Source organism: Fukomys damarensis, unplaced genomic scaffold (genome assembly GCF_012274545.1).
Source record: "Fukomys damarensis isolate Sample0158 unplaced genomic scaffold, DMR_v1.0_HiC HiC_scaffold_24, whole genome shotgun sequence".
NCBI lineage: Eukaryota > Metazoa > Chordata > Mammalia > Rodentia > Bathyergidae > Fukomys > Fukomys damarensis.
Genome location: NW_022900936.1, coordinates 44,310,920 through 44,330,529, shown reverse-complemented (window position 1 = coordinate 44,330,529; position 19,610 = coordinate 44,310,920). Strand labels below are relative to the sequence as shown.

General features: G+C 37.9%; 1 protein-coding gene and 1 long non-coding RNA gene across 3 annotated transcripts in view; one reads left to right on the top strand and one right to left on the bottom strand.

Annotated features, from left to right (window-relative positions):
- Positions 1–1,425: 1,425 nt before the first annotated feature.
- Positions 1,426–19,610, bottom strand: part of Col8a1 (collagen type VIII alpha 1 chain) — a 144,960-nt gene continuing 126,775 nt past the window's right edge. Inside the window, exons 3-4 of one of the 2 annotated variants that reach the window (XM_010639642.2) lie at positions 8,181–8,508; positions 1,426–4,184 (exon numbers count right to left, since the gene is read on the bottom strand). In XM_010639642.2, coding sequence (XP_010637944.1) covers positions 2,275–4,184; positions 8,181–8,508 — 2,238 coding nt within the window. In that variant the 3' untranslated portion in view covers positions 1,426–2,274. The remainder of the gene's footprint in view (positions 4,185–8,180; positions 8,509–19,610) is intronic. The other variant, XM_010639643.2, reaches the window with a different exon arrangement.
- LOC104873105 overlaps positions 2,464–19,610 on the top strand; it is a 56,544-nt gene continuing 39,397 nt past the window's right edge. The window contains exon 1 of the long non-coding RNA XR_783360.1: positions 2,464–2,514. This is a non-coding gene — a long non-coding RNA (uncharacterized LOC104873105). The remainder of the gene's footprint in view (positions 2,515–19,610) is intronic.

Below are 19,610 nucleotides of genomic sequence, written 5' to 3'. Positions count from 1 at the left end.
ATATTTTGAGAAGTGAAACTTGGGTGTAACTAAAGAGGTAATTTCTCTCTTGCTTGTTGGAAATAAATAGTCCATACATGTGAAGATAAATACAGCTGTACCAATCAATTGGTCTGACATGCTTCTAAGTCATTTCAATGCAGCTACTTATCAGAAGGAGAGATCCATGCATGCTACCTCTGTAGTTACCAGACCAAAACCAGCAACCTCAAGACCAACCCAAAGAATATCTGGCCACATAAATGCTGCTTGCTTTGAAAATGAAGGTTGGGTAGGGCATCTTTTGATGGGAAAACAGTTACAAAATTATCAGTGAATAGGAAAGCTTGCAGTAATAAACTCATTTTTCTTAAGAACTAAGAATAAATAGTGGGCTGGGTATTTAGCTCAGTGGCACCACACCTGGCTGGCCAGGGTACAAAAAAAAAAAAAAAAAAAAAAAAAAAAAAAAAAGAATTCAGAAGAAATGGTGCTTGTGTACTGTATAGAAAAAAAAGATACTTATTAGACCAAGAGTTTTTGTCATAGTAAAAATGATGCCTATTTTTGTGTGTGTGGTGCTGTGGTTTAATCCAGGGTCTTGTGTGTGTTAAGTGAGAGCTCTACCACTGATTCATATTTGACATAGAAACATTTCCATGTGTTTCTATGTAGTATTTAGTATTTATTTTTGTATTCCCCTCTACTTCTTGTTCTTTTAGTTTTAAATAAAAATATGTAAGACTCTATTACCATAATCCCACATTATTTCCTCAAGAGGCGTATAATGTTCATAGTGGGTAAAAGTGGACTTGAAAATGTCTATGTTTGGAGCAATGCTAGTTAGTATGCGCTAGAGTGAAAAATCTGGCAAAACATTTACTTCTCTCTGTCAAATCTGTTTTAGTTGTTGACTTGTGCTGAGTATGAGGTGACGTAAAAGACATGGACTACTGTTACCTTGTGACACTTCAGCTGTCTTTCTAAAAATTTTTAATTATTTTTTTACTTCAGCTGTCTTTTTCAGTTTACTGATAAACAGATATTGTCCTACAATTTCAGTACCACCCCCATCACGTGGAAAATCACACTTACTTTTAAATGTCAAACTTCAAGATTATTTTTAAACACAAATTTACTTAACTATGAATTCTGATGTTTCCCCCAAATAAAAAAAATGATTTGGATTTTGGAAATTGACTTTAGAAGGTCAGATGACATATCAGTTTGCAATTCTACTAAATAGGGACATTTCTCCAATTCACAGCTACTAAAAATACTGATATCTCCATGATTAATACTTCATTGTGGTTTATGTGTGGAGACAAAGGAGGGGATATTTTAATGCATGTAAACACAGTATATGCTTTAATAATAAATAGTCCACAAAACTGGCAAGTTATACTGTAGAGGAAGGGTTACTTTGTTTTCCTTATCACTTCTGGGTATTTATATGGGTAGGGCCATATTGAAAAGAGATTACACAGAAGGAGAAAAAGAAAAAGAAGTCACTGGAAAAAAAAAGCAGAAGAAACCCTTGAGGAATGAATGAGTTAATCATTACTCATGTCTCTAGCTGGTTTGTAAGCTCCTTGTAGACTTAGGCCCCAGTCTAGCATCTCAATGTTCTGCACAGAGGAGGTGCTGAGCATGTATATGATGATTGTCTGGTTTGCGTGTCCTTTCAGAGAGCTCTCTGACACACAGTTCTGACTAAAGACAGAACTGCTAAAAGACAGCCTTGAATAGGAGAGAAATATCCCTTGGACTACAAACTACCATCATTTCCATTTCTCCCTTCATCCTACTGAGATAGTAGCATTACAGACTTCCTGCCCTCTGCCACACATACATTTGGTATGCACAGATAGAGAGAAAATTATGCAAGTAAAAGCAGTATGTAATTGTGGACATTTTTAAAGGCATATTTATAAATACTTTAAAAGAAACAATATGAGTGGGTGACTTTCATCAGCTATGACCTCTCATACTGACATATTTTGACTGATCTGAATAAGCAGGTTATCATGGAAGCATATAACATACAACAGCTAACATGATTCCAGTGGGTACAACATAAGTGTCAGTACTTGGTATGTAAATCTATCCCATCATTTTCAATTACAAGCTGCTGTGCAGAGTATTTAACATGCATCTTAGTTTTTATTTGTACAAGATGGTCCAAATTTTCACTTAAATATAACTTTCCAACTATATAAATGTTTTGAAGCAATTGTTTTCATTTGTATTTTTGATGTCTCCTTTTCTTCTATTAAATCTCTTTCATTTTATTTTTTACATGGGATACAATAAATATCCTGAAAAGGAGGAATGGACGTACTGCCCCGCATACAGTCCAGCAGCCTGTTCTGAGGGCATCTGGAGGAACACCCTGTCTCCAGGCCTGAGCAGCAGCACGGCACTCCCAGATGCTTGGTCCAGAAAGCCCTTTTTGTACTCATCATATGTGTACATCATGGGCTCATTGTTCTTGAAGAGAGCAACCCACACGTTGCCGCCCTTGCAGTGAACGTGGTAAGCGAAGTAGTAGACACCAGGGACCTCACAGGTGAAGATGCCAGTCTGGGGGTTGTAGTTCTGTCTGCCATTATAAAGCAGCTTGTCAAACTTCACTGGGGCCCCCACTGGCGGGAAGGGTGCAGTCAGCTCCGCTGTAAATGCAGGCATTTCATAGGCTGGCCCTCCATTCTTGCCTTTTTTAGCCCCATAGGCATGGGGAGGTTTCACACCATCAATTCCTAGCCCCATATCTGGCAGATATTCTCCCTGGGGAGGTGGTGTAGCGGGCATCACAGCTGGAGGACCAGGTGGTCCTGGAGGTCCCGGGGGCCCTGGAAGGCCAGGCTGACCTTGAGGACCAAGGGCACCAGGCTTCCCTGGGGGCCCATGAAGTCCTGCCACTCCAGGCTTCCCTACACCAGGGAACCCAGGGGGCCCTGGGAGACCTGGTTCCCCTTTTGGACCTGGAATTCCAGGTGGCCCAATGGGGCCACTAGGGCCTCCAATTCCTGGGATACCTGGGGGCCCCTGGAGACCCTGATCCCCTGGGATGCCTGGTTCTCCCTTGGGTCCGAGCAGCCCTGGAACACCAGGAAGCCCTGGCAATCCTTTGTGGCCAATTTCACCCTTAGGCCCTATGGGACCTGGCAAACCTCTCATACCGGGAGGTCCCACTTCACCAAGGAAACCTGGCTTTCCTGGAAAGCCTTGAAGCCCTGGCTCACCCTTGGGACCTGGTGGACCTTGGGGCCCCACAACTCCACCTTCTCCTTTGGGTCCAGGGAAACCAATAGTACCAGGAGGGCCCATAGGACCAGGGATTCCAGGCAGGCCTGGCTCTCCTGGGGGACCCCCCATTCCAGGGGCACCTACTGGCCCTTTCTCTCCTCTGGGTCCAAGAGCCCCAGGAATACCCCCAACACCCCTGTCACCTTTGGGCCCTGGGAAGCCTGGTTTCCCCACTCCTGGAAGGCCTGGGGGTCCTGGCACCCCTGGTAGTCCTTGTTCCCCTTTGCCACCTGGAAATCCTGGCTGGCCAGGGATCCCATCCTGGCCTGGTTTTCCAAGTCCAGGCATTCCAGGGGGTCCTTGAGCACCTGGTACCCCAATAGGTCCTTGTGGGCCAGCTTCCCCTGGAGGCCCTGGCTTCCCCAAGGGGCCTTGGGGCCCAGGGAAGCCTGTGACTCCTGGTTTTCCCACTCCTGGCAGTCCAACGGGGCCAGGAGGGCCATGAATTCCTGGAGGGCCCTTCAGACCTGGCAAACCTGGCATCCCGAAGCCCTTCTCTCCTTTAGGACCTTGGAGGCCTGGAGGTCCTGATGGTCCTTTGGGTCCACGATCACCCTTTGCTCCTGGCTGTCCTGGTAATCCTGGTCCACCTGGCTTCCCAATGCCAGGAAGTCCATGAGGCCCTGGAGGTCCTTGTGGTCCTGGAATCCCCATAGGCCCAATTTCCCCTTTGGGTCCAATTTCACCTTTTGCCCCAGGCATTCCCATGGCTCCTGGCTTCCCTGGCATTCCAGGCATACCTGGCTTTCCAACTCCTGGATAGCCTTGTGGCCCTGGTTTTCCTTTGATTCCAGGGATCCCATGACCCGGCAAACCAGGAGGTCCAGGTGGCCCTCTTGGGCCAGGTTCTCCACGGGGACCTTGTTCTCCTCGTAAACTGGCTAATGGTATTTCTACTGAGAGAGAGAGAGAGAGAGAGAGAGAGAGAGTGAGTTTGATTTTGAATATCCATCAGTTCAAGCAAGTAATCAAATCATTAATTCTGACATGTGTGCCTTTTAATAAAAAAAAGACTAGAAATAATACATTCATCTTCTAGGACTGTATGATATCAATATTAAAGGTAAGTCAATCTGGTAATTTCTTTGAATACTTAAAGTATTATTTTAAGAAATAATATGTACAGCTGCTAATATTAGCATTGGTTAAAAAGCTAAAACATAAGAAACATTTTTCCCAGTACAGGACTTGAAAATACTATGATATATTCTTCTTTTTTTTTTTTCCTGTTCCTGGTACTGGGGTTCTAACTCAGGATCTTGTGCTTGCGAGGCAGGCTCAGCACCATTGAGCTACAATCTCTGGCTATATGATATGTTCTTGATAGAGAATTTGAAAGTTCAAAATTGTGTAAGAAAAATTTTAGATTGCCTATAAGCCCACTACTCAGAGATAAATACTTGACACACAAGGGTTGAATCAAAATATATGATGAATGTTTGCATTTAAAAATTTTATTATAGTCAGACACATTGTCATTAATCCTCCTCAGAATCCTCCTCTTTGCTTTGAACACTTCTCCCGTTATCCTTATGACTTTCTAAAGCAGTTCTGGAAGTTCTCTTTCAAGAATATCTTTATGAGGTAGGATAAAAATACAGTAAATGCTGTTGCTGACTGCCATCTAAAGAAAAGCATCCTGGGAGAAACATTATGATGTGTTCTCAATTATCTTATTCACTGGATCTGGTGTGCAACTTTGGAATCATTCCTAAGTCAAAATAACCATGAAATGTAAATGTTTTGAATCAGTTCAGGACATTGAAGTAGCCATGACTGTGCAGCTAAAGACATGAGAGAGAACTTCCAGAATTGCTTCAGAAAGTGGTAAAATAAAGGGGGGGGGATGTGTGTTTAAAGAAAGGAGGAATATTTGATTTTGAGGATTAATGGTAATGTGTATTCTACTGTAATATGTTTTTAGAATATTCATCGTATTTTTTTATCACAATACAGAGGTATTTTCATCTCATCTTTAGGTATGTATGTGTGTGTGTGCATGTGTATATGTGTATTTTAAACAATGTTAGAGTCATTCTCTGCTTTTTTTTTTTATTTAAAGTTAGATTTTTCATGACCTTATCTTTTTGCTTTTTATTTAAAAATTGTATTATAAATAAAAATAGCTATATACATTAATGGATAATAATAATAACTTATAATGATATATTATTATACTTTATGAATACAATATGAAATTAAAATAAAGGTATTTAACATTCCCATTACCTTAAATACTTATTTTTGTGGTGACAACATTTGAAATTTGCCCTCTGCTCTTTTGAAATTTGTGATACACTATTATTAACTATATTCACTACATTGTGCAATACAAGTAAAAGCAAATCCCCAAACCAAACAGCTTATTCCTCCAGTGTAACTGAAGCTTTATACCCTTTGACTATCCTCTCTCGCTTCTTCTAAGTCTCTGATAACTACTATTCTACTGTCTTGTTCTGTGAGTTTGATTGCTTATATTCCACATATAAAGTGAGAACATGTGATATTTATCTTTATGTGCCAACCTGATTTTTTTTTTTTTGTACTGGGGATTGAACTCAGGTCCTTGGCTTGCGATGCAGGTGGCAGAACGCTGAGCTAAATCCCCAGCCCTAACCTGAGTTTTTAGTATATGTGCTGCTGAAGCAAGCACTAACCTGAGTTTTTAATGTAATAATTTAGGGCTAAGTAACATTTTCTCATGTGCTGAAATATAGTATAATGTGGGTTATAAAAATCATTATCATGCAGACTTAAGAAAGAAGGGAAGTATTTAACTTTATATGGGATTCATTAGCACCTTTCCATGTTTGTCCTATACAGTCAATAAATTTGCTTAATTTCTCTAATATGCTGTAGGATTTCAAGCCTCAAATATTATTCTTTAATATATTATTTCTTGTGTGCCAATCTGGTTTTTTTTTTTTGTCGTTTTTTGGTTTTTTTGAGACAGGGTCTCACTATGTAGTTGAGACTGACCTGGAGCTCACTATGTAGCCCAGGCTGGTCTCAAACTCACAGTGATCCTCCTGCCTCAGCCTCCCAAGTGCTGGGATTATAGGTATGCGCCACCATGCCTGGCCTAATTTTTTTTTTTTTTTTTGGTCAAATCTGGCTTTTAAACAAGTAAGGTGAGTAAGACATTTTAAGATGACAGCAGTATGGATAAGGAAGAGAACTTAGTTTGGGAGGAGGAAGCTCTATTTATCTATGTAGCCTTGGCATGAGATCTTGACTGGGTCACTTAAGCTAGCATCTGTGCTTGCCTGTCTGTATAGCAAAAATAATAAAGACACACTACCAGATTAGAAAATACATATAAAAGATGTTACTATTTTTTGAATTGTTACTGAAATACAAAGCACAAGTTATATTATGCTGTGCCTTGTAGGTAAACACAACACTGGATCTCCCTTCTACTGGGAATAAGGGGTTGTAGGAAGAAATGAAATATGTGGTCCCAATATGTTAACCAGTAGATGCATCCTAATCCCGACAACAGTACTCTTCGCCACACCCCATCAGGGAACAAAACAGAACTGTAGGACTCATATATATTTTCCAATAGTACCCATTCAAAGAAGCATAGGAAGTACCAAAAGCCAGGCAGACCACTCAAGAAAGGAAGGAAAAAACTGCAGAGATGACCTCCTAAGTGGCAGACTACCTCCTAAGAGAGTAAAGTTGGGAATCCGTCTCTTACGCTAACAAACAATATGTAGTATGATTAAGGTATGTTACTTCTAAGCGGTGAATTGTTTAGTTACTATATCAAGGGAGAATCTGGGGAGGGATCACATCTTATTCCTCAGGAATTCTGATGTCTAACACAATGCCTGAAACATACTTTGTTCTAAGAATTAGTTGAATGGCATTTGTACCAACTCAAAGTTCCTATGGTGCATTAGTGTTTGCTGAGCACTGTCTTATTGTCATTGATTCTCTCAATAGTCTTATTTTAAACATTAAAAAAAAAAAAGGCTCAGAGAGGTCAAATAACCAGGTCTCTCTCATTTCTGGGATCCAGGCATCTAGACCTCTCAGTGCCAAATTGAGTAGTTCTTTAGAGATGGAACTTCCTGCTACTATGGAGGCTTGAGATGATCTCCACTCCTCAAAGGTGATTACTACGCTGTGTTTTTTCCTACAAACATTATGTTTTCCAGAATGACAGACAAATCTACTGAATTTATAAGAAAATACCTGTCACAATGATAGGCATTTTGTAGGCATTAAATTATGTTTTCCAGAATGACAGACACATCTACTGAATTTATAAGAAAATACCCATCACAATGATAGGCATTTTGTAACCCTTAAATAATAATTAGGCCTAAAAATAATAAGCAAATTTTCAGGTGTCATCTCTAGATGCAGTCTGTACATTTTCTGTCCATTATTGATTGACATGTATAGCTTATTAAGAGCAATATTTAAAAGCCCATGAATTTACCTAGCACCTAGTTTGCAAAATGCTTTCATAACTTTTTCTTTGAACACAGAAGGTCTTCACATTATTGTTTCCTAAGTTCTAAAGACTGATTTGTCACTTCATTTTTCTTCTTTTTCCCTTCTCAGTGCTTTATTTCTCAGCAAATGGCCCAGAGCCTGACACAAAAATAGGCATTTATTAGATATCTGCTGAATTTTGAATAAAAAATAAATAAGGAATAAACTACTTGTGATTAAGTATTTTGTTTCAGGTTCTAGCAATGGAACCATGTACTTTTCGTTAAGATTGGAACTTTTCAAAAATAAAGTTTAGAGTCCAGTAAGCATTTGATAACTATCAATAACAAATTCTAAAATAAAAGTTTTTTAAATGAGGCTTTTCGTCCACCTTTATGGAGGTTGGAAAACTGTTTTATAACAATGTACATGTATGATATTACCTTTGCCTTTCTTGGGTACTGTTTCTTTGCCCATCCTTGGCACTGGTTGAATCTCCTTCATATATTGGGGTAAGTGTGGATACTCTTTGCCATACTGCAAGTGAGGCAGCTCTTTGCCCATGGCAAGGCCATCTTTGCCCAGAGGCATATGAGGTACTTGCTGGCCCAGGGGCTGGTATGGAATTTGCGGTGGCATCTGAGGAGGTATCTGAGGTGGCAGTGGCTTGATCCCATAGTAGGCACCAGCCTGAATGAACCTGATGGAGGTCAGGGAAATGGTGAGCAGCACTCCAAGAAACTGGAGAAGACCGGGTGGTATGGCCATCACCTGTGGAGAAAGAATGCACCAACACGGTGAAATATTGTAGGCTAAGGCACTGATGTTACCTTGGAGACTGGAAAAGTAGGGGAAATAAGTCTTTATCATTAGAACTTTATGGGTGGAAAGTAAATGAAATAAAGATCTACTCTTTAATAGAAAAAACAAACAAACAAACAAACAAACAAAAGGAGCTATCTGTCAAATGAAGGTAATTGGTTGGAAAATAGGCTATACCAGAAACTACTAGTTGTCTCCAAGTATCAATTTTGCCCCTCTTCCATAATATCGGAACTCCTAATTTTCTTCTAGGAATAGGGCAGGCCAAAGCAGAGACATTTTAGTTAGGTGTGGTGAACTGGATGTAGTTGTGGGTACAACTTACAAGAAGGAAAGCGCATGTTTTTTCCTTCATCCGTCTTGTTGCTTGGAACACGGATATGTTGCCAGGAAATGGATCTCAAACCATGAGGTGAAAGCTATGTGTTGATGAAAATAGAGCAGCAAGCTAGAAGAAACCTCAGCCCTGGATGAATAAGGAGGCTCTAGTCTGTACTAATCTTTAAATTTGCAATTTGTCTACTTAAGAGAGAAATAAAGTTTTGTCTTTGATTTTTGAGAAACGGTATCCCTATGCAATTCAGGCTGGCCTTGAGCTTGCTGTGTAGTCCAGGTTGGCAATCCTCCTGCTTCAGCCTCCAAACCCTGGGGTTACAGGCATGCACCACCACACTCAACAGTCTTGTCTTCTTTAGTCCACTTTTATTTTGGTTGTCCCACATTTGCACAAAACCTATTCCCAACACACACTTAGTGCCATAAAGTCTTTGTTAATAAGTATAAAAATTCTATTCTAAATAGAGATAGTCAAATACTTACAGGCTTTATTTCCGGGGCAGAGAGTTTTCATCTGCCCAATGTGTTTTGGATGCTTTGATATAGTCATAAATAAATACAAAGTTACATGTAAATGTAAAACAAACAACACTAAAAACTGCAGAAGTCTTTTGAGTTGGAGAGAAGGTATTCCATTTAATAGTTCTAAAATGTCATTTTAAATTTCACTGTCATAATTATGCACATTTCTTTATTACTACTTTACCTACTATGGAGTCATTAGTTTAGAATTTGGCTAATTGGACTATGAGTTCATTGTTTGTATTTTTTTAAATAAAAGAAAGTTTAAAATACAAATTTGTTGTGTAAAGTAGAGGAAGATTCACAAGAATAAACTATTTCTAAGTCCTTTAATACCAGGCTTTGCAGATTAGAAGTTCAATGAATAAATATAAATGAGGTTTTATGTTTATAAAAATCAGCTTGAGATCTCTGAAAGAAGTGGTGGCGAACTTCTGGCATGTGTTGCCCAGCAGGTTATTTGTATCTTTGAAAGCTTGAAAAGGCTCACCATCTCTGGGAGATCGAACAGCTCCGGGAAATGAAGAGCAGGCAAATGAACACTAGAGGGCGCTTGGGGCACGCACTGAACTCTCCAGTTCTCTACCCCCTGCCCTACTACGCTAGTCACCCAAACGGGTCCTGCATCGGCTCTGCTCACACTTCGTTGAGCGATTTAATGAAAATCAGAACCGTAGTGGAGAGTATCGTAAACGTGGGGTGGTGGTGGTATGAAGAGAGACCAAGATAGAAGGCAAGTTTCTCATAAACTTTAAAGTCTAGAAAACACTTCTGTAATTTAATTTGTTTTCAAGGGAATTTGTTTTCTTCTACTTTAATTCTGCATCATCGTTTTCCGCTTCTTAGAAAATGTACATTGAATTTGTGACATTCTATTGAAGATTAATGCCAACAGTGTGAGCAGGCTACAGAAGAATTGGTTAATAAAAAAATCTAAGAAAATATTTAATATGAATCCCTACCACAAAATTCGCGGCTTTCCAATTTTTCTAAATATACCAAGTAATCACTTTTTTCTCCTTAAGGGAAGAAATGAAGAAACATTTGTCAGCAAAATGATTTATAAAACTTTCTCTATTTTATAAATCAGAACAGTTTCAAGAGCTATTTCTTTCAAGAGTACTCTGAATAATATATATAGTGGTAGAGTGACAGCAGATAGAAAGCTGTTACAGTATTCTCTCTCAAAGAATGGCTATAATCCATTTGTTAAAAGCCACAGAATCAATACTGACTTATGCTTATTAATAGTCAAATTTATTTTAGGTGGAAAAAGAACATCTGCCGTAAGTACTCAATTTTTAAAATTCTTACCAGAAAAAAATGCTAGGTCTACCCATGAATTACAAAGATGAATATATAATCAGTGGGCATAACCTCAAGGAGTTTATTCTGTTTTAGCAGAGGTCATAGATGTGCACAATATTAATGATTAGCAAAGAATATTTAGAAGAATCTCAATTTCTGTCATACTCTCTTCTTTAAAATCCCTTCTCTTTGAAGCATTAGGTTTTCTTATTGTTTCCCCATATTTTCCCAGAGTTAAATCAATGAATATACAATGTAATATCCACTTTTAAAACACAAATTACCCCATACCATAGATGTACACTTGGTCTTAGCTGAGAAGCAGTGATATTATATATCTTTTTTGTTTTATTTTCATTGAAAGATCAGTACTTGGACTTATTTCTTGTCATGTTCTGTGTATCTAAAGAAATTTCTTTAATAGGACTTAAAATGCTCTTCTTCTAAATCCTCTATTTCTCTAACAGTCAGTTCTCTAGGGTAGTCACTGGAGACCTCACAGTGTTAATCCATACAGAAATACTAAACTAGGAGTTATGCTGTAATTCCTTTGGGGCTGAGAGAATTCTATTATCCAACCCTAAACTTGTAACGTCTTTAGTAATAACCTAGCATGCTTGGCCCTTCACCTTTTCTTTAGTGTAGTGGATGTTTGGATTATACTTAATCTTTAAACCAGGACGTTCTAGTGAAATACTGGAAGAAGGCAAAATGCCTGGAAGACCAGTTGAATACCAAAGACCCAGTGGGATCCTGATTTCCTACCAAAATTTCCTCTCAGAGGCTTGGCCACTTCCTCCTCCAAAACCACCTTCTAAGGTCTGCTGTCTGCCATTTTTCTGGCTCCTTATTTAAATAAACTTTGTTCAGTTTTAATTTGAATATTTATGTGGGGGCCCTGGTTAGAATTTACCTCTTGACTTATCCCGACTAATTTCCCTCCTGTCTCTGAGGATGTTTTTGGTGGTCACAGTGGTGTGGTGGTTCTCTCAAATCACTCAAAAGAACATCAGATTTGTGTAACATTATAGAAACACCTGATGGGGAACAAGGAGTGTTGGAATTCCTGCTGGGAAGAAATGGTGGTAGTGGGTTTTCTTGCCACTCTACTTTTTCTGGGGATGCAGAACATAATATTGTGAGTTCTTGATTTTTATTCCTTTGATTGTGTGTGTGTGTGTGTGTGTGTGTGCGTGCGCATGTATGTGGACATAAATATAAGCACATCTAATGTGTTGACACTGGATCTTCGCTAGTCAGTTTGGCTTTGTAATGGGTGTCATTTCATAAGGAAAGCACATTATAGGAGTGAAAAGATGTGTATTGGACTTTAGCTCCACTATTTTTTGTTTGTTTGTTTTTTTGAGACAGGGTCTCACTATGTAGTTGAGACTGACCTGGTACTCATTATGTAGCTCAGGCTGGTCTTGAACTCACAGCAATCCTCCTGCCTCAGCCTCCCAAGTGCTGGGATTACAGGAGTGCACCATCATACCTGGCTAGCTCCACTATTCTTTATGCCTGTGATCTTGGCAGGTCCCTTATCTTCACTGAGCCTCAGTTTCCCCACTTACAAAATAGAAATGATAATTTCTGTCTATCACTGAGAGATCAAGGATACAAATGATAGTATGAATTCTTTGTAAGCTGAAACGCACTATTCAAATTTAAGTTATTAATGGAGTGCAACCAAAAAGATAAATCAAAACCAACTGAAAAATCAAAGACTTTCAAAAAAAGGATACTAGCCAAAGTAAATGTGAGGTTAACTGCAATAATGATAAACCCAACACGAATAAAACAATAATGGCTGTTAAAAATGGCAAAAAAAAAAAAAAGACCCAATTGAATCAAGGCCATCATTCATTCTGGCATCAGAATTACCAATCCTAATCATTTTGACTAGCCCTAAATGGTTCTCTGTATTTGGGCAAAGCTACAGTGAATTTTAGTTTCCTCGTGTGACCTGTAATGTATATAGCAGAATAATGTGATATATATTATTTTAGATGCCCCTAAGCAGTCTATTTGTACATTTATCCTCATGAGATTTTTGGCTTGCTACATAAAAGAATGTTTAAACATTTAAACCATCAATCCTGCCCTAAATCCAACTTTCTCTTTCACACAGGGCTAATCCATTATATCTGTATGAGCACTTGTGTGTCTGTATTGTGTGGTGTAGACAAGCCTGTCTCATCTGATCTTGGGCCAGTCCTTTGTGCCCCCTGCTTGCCTTTACACAAATTTTGTAATTTTCCAACCCTCTCAGATTTACCACTCTTGAAGAAAGGGGAAAATCAGGCAGATCCTCCTTCAACATTCACCAGAGTTGCCTCCCTGTCTTCCCCATGCCTCTCAGATTTCTCTTGATTGTATTACTCAGAGAAGTTGTTCCATTAGTCATGGATACATATTGAACAGCTATAAATTGTCAAGAATTTTCTGGGTATAGGAGATGTAATGATCAATTAGAAAGACAAGGGTATATCTTATTGAACTCACATTCTAGTATGAGGAGACAGGTGATAAAATAAATTTCATAATTTCAGATTTGAGTGTTATGAAGGAAGCAGAGCTGGTGTCATTGTGTATTCCAGCTGCTGTAACAAAAATATCATGGACAGAGCATTAATTTGCTACTTCTATAACAAAACTTCTATAATAAAGTACTGTATCTTAGACTGGGTGGCTTAAACAACAGAAATTTATGGCTTATAGTTCTTCAGGCTGGTAAGTTCAAGATCAAGATGCCAGCAGATTGGGTGTGTGCTGAGGGCCCATTTCCTCATTCGTAGTCAGCCATCTTCTCATGCATCTTCACATAGTGTGAGGGGGAAGGGACCTCTCTGGGGTCTCTCTTTTTTTAAAAATATTTTTATTGGTATATTTAATGTATGCAATATAGTGACTTTCATTGTTGGAAATTTGTACCTTTACATAATCAATTTTGATTCTTATTTTTACCCATTGCCCTGCCCTCCCTTTAACCCTTCCCTCCTTCCCAATCTGCAAAGATTTCCATTGTTTTTCATTTTCTCATATTAATTCCATTCCCTTCTTTCCCCTGTCCCTCCTGCTTCCCCTTCCTCTTTGTGCCTTTTCTTCCTATATCACATTATCTATTATAGCTTTAAGTCCTTATTTACACTTTCAGTTTATCACACTAGAGAAACTATTTGGTATTTACACACGAGTGTCCTATTTATATCACTTAAGAGTATTGTCTCAATGTACACCCATTCAGCCATAAATGTCTCTAATTTCTAATTTTCTATTGCTGAGTAGTATTCCATTTTACATATAAAAAACACATTTTCTTTATCCACTCTCCTGTTGTTGGACAGTTGGGCTACTTCCAAGTTTTAGCTATTACAAATTGTGCTGCTATGAACATGGGTGCACATATATTACTATGGTATAGTTATTTTATTTTTTTAGGCATACCCAGCAGGGGGATAGCTGGGTCAAAAGGGACTTCTAATCCTAATTCTTTCAGGTATTGCCATACTTATTTCCAGTGGTTGCAACAATCTACACTCCCACCAGAAGCAGAGTAGTGTTCTTCTTTCCCCAAAGCCTTGCAGTATTTGTAATTAGTTGATTTCATGATAACAGTCATTCATTCTGGGGAGAGGTGGAATCTCAGCATTGTTTTTTTTCATTTTCACTTCTCGAATGACGAGTGATGAACATTTTTTCATGTTTACTTGCTATTTCTGCTTCTTCCTCTGAGAAGTGTCTGTTAATTTCAGATGCCCATTTTTGGATTGGGTCTTTAAATTTGAGGGGTCTGATGTTTTTAAATTCTTTATATATTCTAGATAGTAGACCTTTCTCTGAGGAAGAGCTGGTGAAATTTTTTTTTCTACATTGTGGGTTGTTTCTTCACACTGTTGGTCCTTCTCCTTGCCTTGCAGAAACTTTTTTTTTTTGCTGTTGTGGTACCTGGCACCATTTTTTTTTTATTAGCATCTTAATCATCATCTGGAAAGAGAACATTCTAGAGTAATATCATTAAATGTAGCTCTGATAAAGCACAGTCCCTACTATGTATCATAAAGCAGGTACAAGATATTTTACATTCATAGAAGTATGATACAGTACTGTCCTACATCAATAATACTAGAATCAATTTTGGTTTGAAATTTGCTTTGTCTGCAAATAAGGTTGCTACCCCTGTTTTTTTCTGGGCTCCTGTCACATGGAGAATTGTTTTCTATCTTTTGACTTTCAGTCTATGGGCTTCTTTTTGCACTAGGTGTGTTTCTTGTGTACAACATACTGTTGGATTTTGCTTCTTATTCCATTTTGGCAGTCTATTTCTCTTGATTGGTGAGTTGAGGCCATTGACATTGCCGGTTATAACTGATATGTACTGACTTATTATTGACATGTCTGGCCTTTTACTGACTCTTTTTACTTTTTCACCTTCTCCTTTTAATTTCTTGCCTTGCCCATTTGATTTGCTCTGTTGGGCCTCATGGTGTTGCCTTCATTGTCTTTTTCTAGGATCTTGTTTAGAATTACTTGTAGTGCTGGTTTGGTATTCATGTAGTTTCTCAGGTGTTCTTATGGAAGTGTCTTATTTCCTCATCCATTTTGAAAGAGAGTTTTACAGGATACATCAGTCTAGGTTGGAAGTTGTTCTCTTTTAGTACTTGAAATATCTCATTCCAGGCTCTCCTTGCCCCAAGGGTTTGTGTTGAAAAGTCTGCTTTAGTTGGAGGTTGTTCTCTTTCAGTACTTGAAATATCTCATTCCAGGCTCTCCTTGTCTCGGGTCTCTTTTATAAGGGCACTAATCCCATTCATGACAACTGTGCCCTTATGACCTGATCATTTCACATAGGCCCCACGTCCTAATATCATCACATTGAGGGCTAGAATTTTCAACATAGGGATATTGGGAGGACCTAAACATTAAGTGCATAACACCAGAGTGAAGAGCTCATGAATGACCTGGACTGGATGAAACTGTTTTGGAAAGGTCAATAGGGGAAGATACCTCTGAGGTTCTTTTGAGGGATTTTTAAAAACTTTTCTCCTAATTTCAGTCCTGTATTAGTTTAATAGGGCTGCCATAACAAAGTGTCTCAGAATGGGTAAGGTAAACAATAGAAATTTATTTTTCTGCAACTATGGAGGCTTAGCTGTCCAAGATCATGGCATTGATAGGGTTGGATTCTTCTGATGCCTCTCTCCTTGGTTTGTAGTTGGCGGTCTTCTCCCTGTGTCTCAATGATTTTTCCTCTGCCTCCTTCTCTGCCTTGATTGAACCTAGGCCATTGTACATGCTGGGAAAACACTACGGCTGAACTGTACTCCCGCCCCTCTGTGTGTCTCTTTTTATGTAAGAGTTATATGATTTACCCTAGTGACCTTATTTTAACTTAATTTATTTTCTAAATAGCCTATGTCCAAAAACAGTGACATTCTGGAGGATTAGGATTTCAACATATGGAGAGTGAGAGATGACAAACTTCAGCTCACAATATCTACCTTCCTCTAAGTCAATTTAATTCCTATGAAGCCTTCCACAACTGCTCAGTCATCATTATTTTTTTTAATTGTACTAAAAGTTTAACACAAAGTTGAATGTAAGCATAACTAGTCATATTTTTTTCCCATTGCTTTTTTCCCCATTAGATTAAACATGACTGTAAGTTTCCTGGGGACAAGGAAAAGTGTGATATTCTTTTGATTTTCTCAGTGTAGTGAATCTTCACAATTGAAACTCTTAACATTGATGGAGGCTTTCAAAAAATATTTAATTCAGCCTCACTCATTTAAAACCCAGTTTTAACAACTGTTTACAGAAGCTTTCATGTTTTCTATTTGAATATTGATGGAAACACTTCAAAGGCAACCCATTATCTTGCCATACAAGTTTGGTATTTTTTTTCTTTTATTGAGTTTATTGGTACATTTTAGGTATACAATACAGTTACATTCGTTATTGGGATCTTGTACCTTTACATGACAGGTCTTGGTTCTCATTTTTTTCCCCTTGTCTGTGCCCTCCCTTCACCCCCTCCTCCCCTCCCCATTTACAAACATTTTATTTCCATTTTTTACTTTTGTCATATTTTTTTCTTTTCCCTTATTTCCTTTCCCCTACCCTTCCCATTTTCCCTACACCTTTAGCCCTTTTCTTCCTATTTCACATGGTCAATTATCTCATTAGGATCTTATGTATTATTATAGCTTTTCACACCAGAGAAACTATTTGGTACATTTTAATAATTGACAACTTGTAGGGGTGACTTCACTTGTTTGAATCATGTGGCAATGCAGATGAAGGTGACTTGGTGGGATGGGGTTGGAAAAGAATGTTAAAAAAATTCATCCCCAAATTGGTTATAAAGATATAAGGCAAAAGACGGTCACATGTCCTTTTTTATAATGTTAAAAGCATTTTTAAATAAGCCCACCCTAAGGTCAACTAACTACAGGTATGTAACTTTTTTGCATAATTGATTATTGTTATAGATATTACTAACTACATTGATTAACCCTTTTCAGGGTTATGGTTTTATTGCCTTTTATAATGTTAACCAGTTTCGTATCTAAGGGCATCTTAACATTTAAAAAATTTACTGGCAATTGTAAAGGTACAAGATCCCAATGATGAATGTAACTATTGTATACCTAAAATGTACCAATAAGCTTAATGAAAAGAATGAAAGGTTTTTAATATTTTATTTTGAATTAACTTTGTCCTTATTGAAAATAAAATATTGATTTGTGTTAACCTATTTATGAGAAGGGTTTTTTAGAAATTTAAGGTTTATACTTTGATGTGAACATAAAAATAAAAATATAAATATATGGTGTATCAAAATTTTTGGAGAAAAAGCAGGAGAAAGTGCAGCAGGTGTGGAGGTGGTGGTTGTCAGTCATCAGTATGATGCTCTTTGGAACTCATTTCCTAGTGGGCCTTCTATACTTAGAGGGGCAGGCACCTGGGTTTAAAGGAAGAAACAAACAACTCAAACAGAAGGTAGAGAAATTTTTCCTGGGGAAATGTTGAGGAGGTGAAGTATGAGCAGTATTTACTGATGCTTGGGGAAATTCAGGGAAAGGGAAATTCCTAGTGGAGGGGCGGAAGAAAAAACGTCAGAAATTTGTTATAAGGAATATATTGTAAAATCTCTCTGTCCTCTATACTGAAATCTTCTGAAGGACTAATACTTTTGTGAAAATGAGGTATCTTTGGGTAGCCAAAGGATAAATTCTGTATCCAGATTCATGTTGGACAAAAACAGTGGCTGTATATAAGAAAATAGGAACCCAAGAAAGGCTAGGAACAGAGAGACAGTGGACTTCTACATTATGATAATCTCAGCTACATTTTTGAGCACTTACTTTGTATCAGCACTATGGACATACTTTCAAATATGTTGTTAATTAATCTTGCTTGATTTTAGGTCTATTTTTGACATTAAATTCTTTAAATTGATATCTCCCCATACTGTACTTGCAAAGATTATTTTACTGATATTCAAGTCTGTATACTTATCTCTGTTACCTTGCAAGTTAGAAATTTAAAATTGCCATTTGTTTAGTTCTAATATTTATTATATTAGGTAACAATTGTTCTGTTTCATTTTACAAAGTATGCATCTGTTAAACTATGTTCTTACTTTTCTCTATCTTGTGTTCCAAATATCAAGGTTTTCTCATTGGTTGAAATGAAGGTATAGTCAATTACACATTACAAGAGCCTGGGCTAGATCCAAGATCTTTTTCTTTTTTTTGACTAGTTATTAATTCAGAAAGCCACTAGTAAGGTTAAATATCCCAGATGGAGCCCAAATAAATAAACTTATAAGTTGTGGTCAATCATTTCACAGGAGACAGTGGGCAAGATCACTTAGTAAACATTTATTGAGTTCATGTGCCCATTTATACCCACCAGGACTCATAAATATAAACTGAGCTTGAATTATATGCTTCATTGATGAATCCTGAGCTGTGCTTTGACTAAGACCAACCAACTGCACCACCTACTAGCTATAGGCAGCCTTATGTAACCTATGGAACTTGAGAAGTCACTTGACCTCTTCACAAGATACAGAAAAGTAAGAACATAGTTTGCCCCCAGCTCTGGAAATGGTTCACATACATAAATGCCCCTCCCAACCTAAAATGAGTGGCCAAGCGCCACATTCCAAAAGCTCTCCAGAGGAGATGATTTCACAATATTCCCAGTAACCAACTGCAGTATTTCACAGTTGATTTCCTAATATCTAATCTGAATCTCTTCTGCTGAACTTTAAGCTCATTTCTTCTTTTTCCATTCTCAAAGGAGGTGGGAAACATCTGAAAAATATTTTAAAAATAGCTCACATATTTGAAATCTAATTAACTCCTTTTGTTTTTGTAACTAGAATAGTGTTAGCTGCTAAATAGTTTATAAAACAATGGGGAGAACTCTTAGAATGTAGAAAATACTAAAGTGCAAGTTTTTTCTTCCCACAATATGAAAGCATTGTTGTTTTCAGAGCAATGCTAGTTCCGACCTTAATAAGTCACCTACTCTGACTGGCATTATTTTCTTCATTTTCAGAATAAGAACTGTGGCTAAATACTTCAAGGTTCCTTCCAGTTCTAAAGTTTACTCATAACTGTGAATGTTTGAAGAATATGTATATGTTTATACTTAAATGAATTTATGGATTTAGGTGTTCAATCTTTTGCATGTCAGAAAGCTATATTCATCTCCTACTTTTAGTTACTTTTCAATATTTCAGTCTTCCTTTTTACAGCTGTGGATGGAATAAGGAGAGTTTGTACACCTCTCTGTAAATATTCCTCTGATACCTAACCAGAAATCAAATGAAGGATCAAGGCTCAAAGTTTAAGGCCAGAAAATTTGATGTA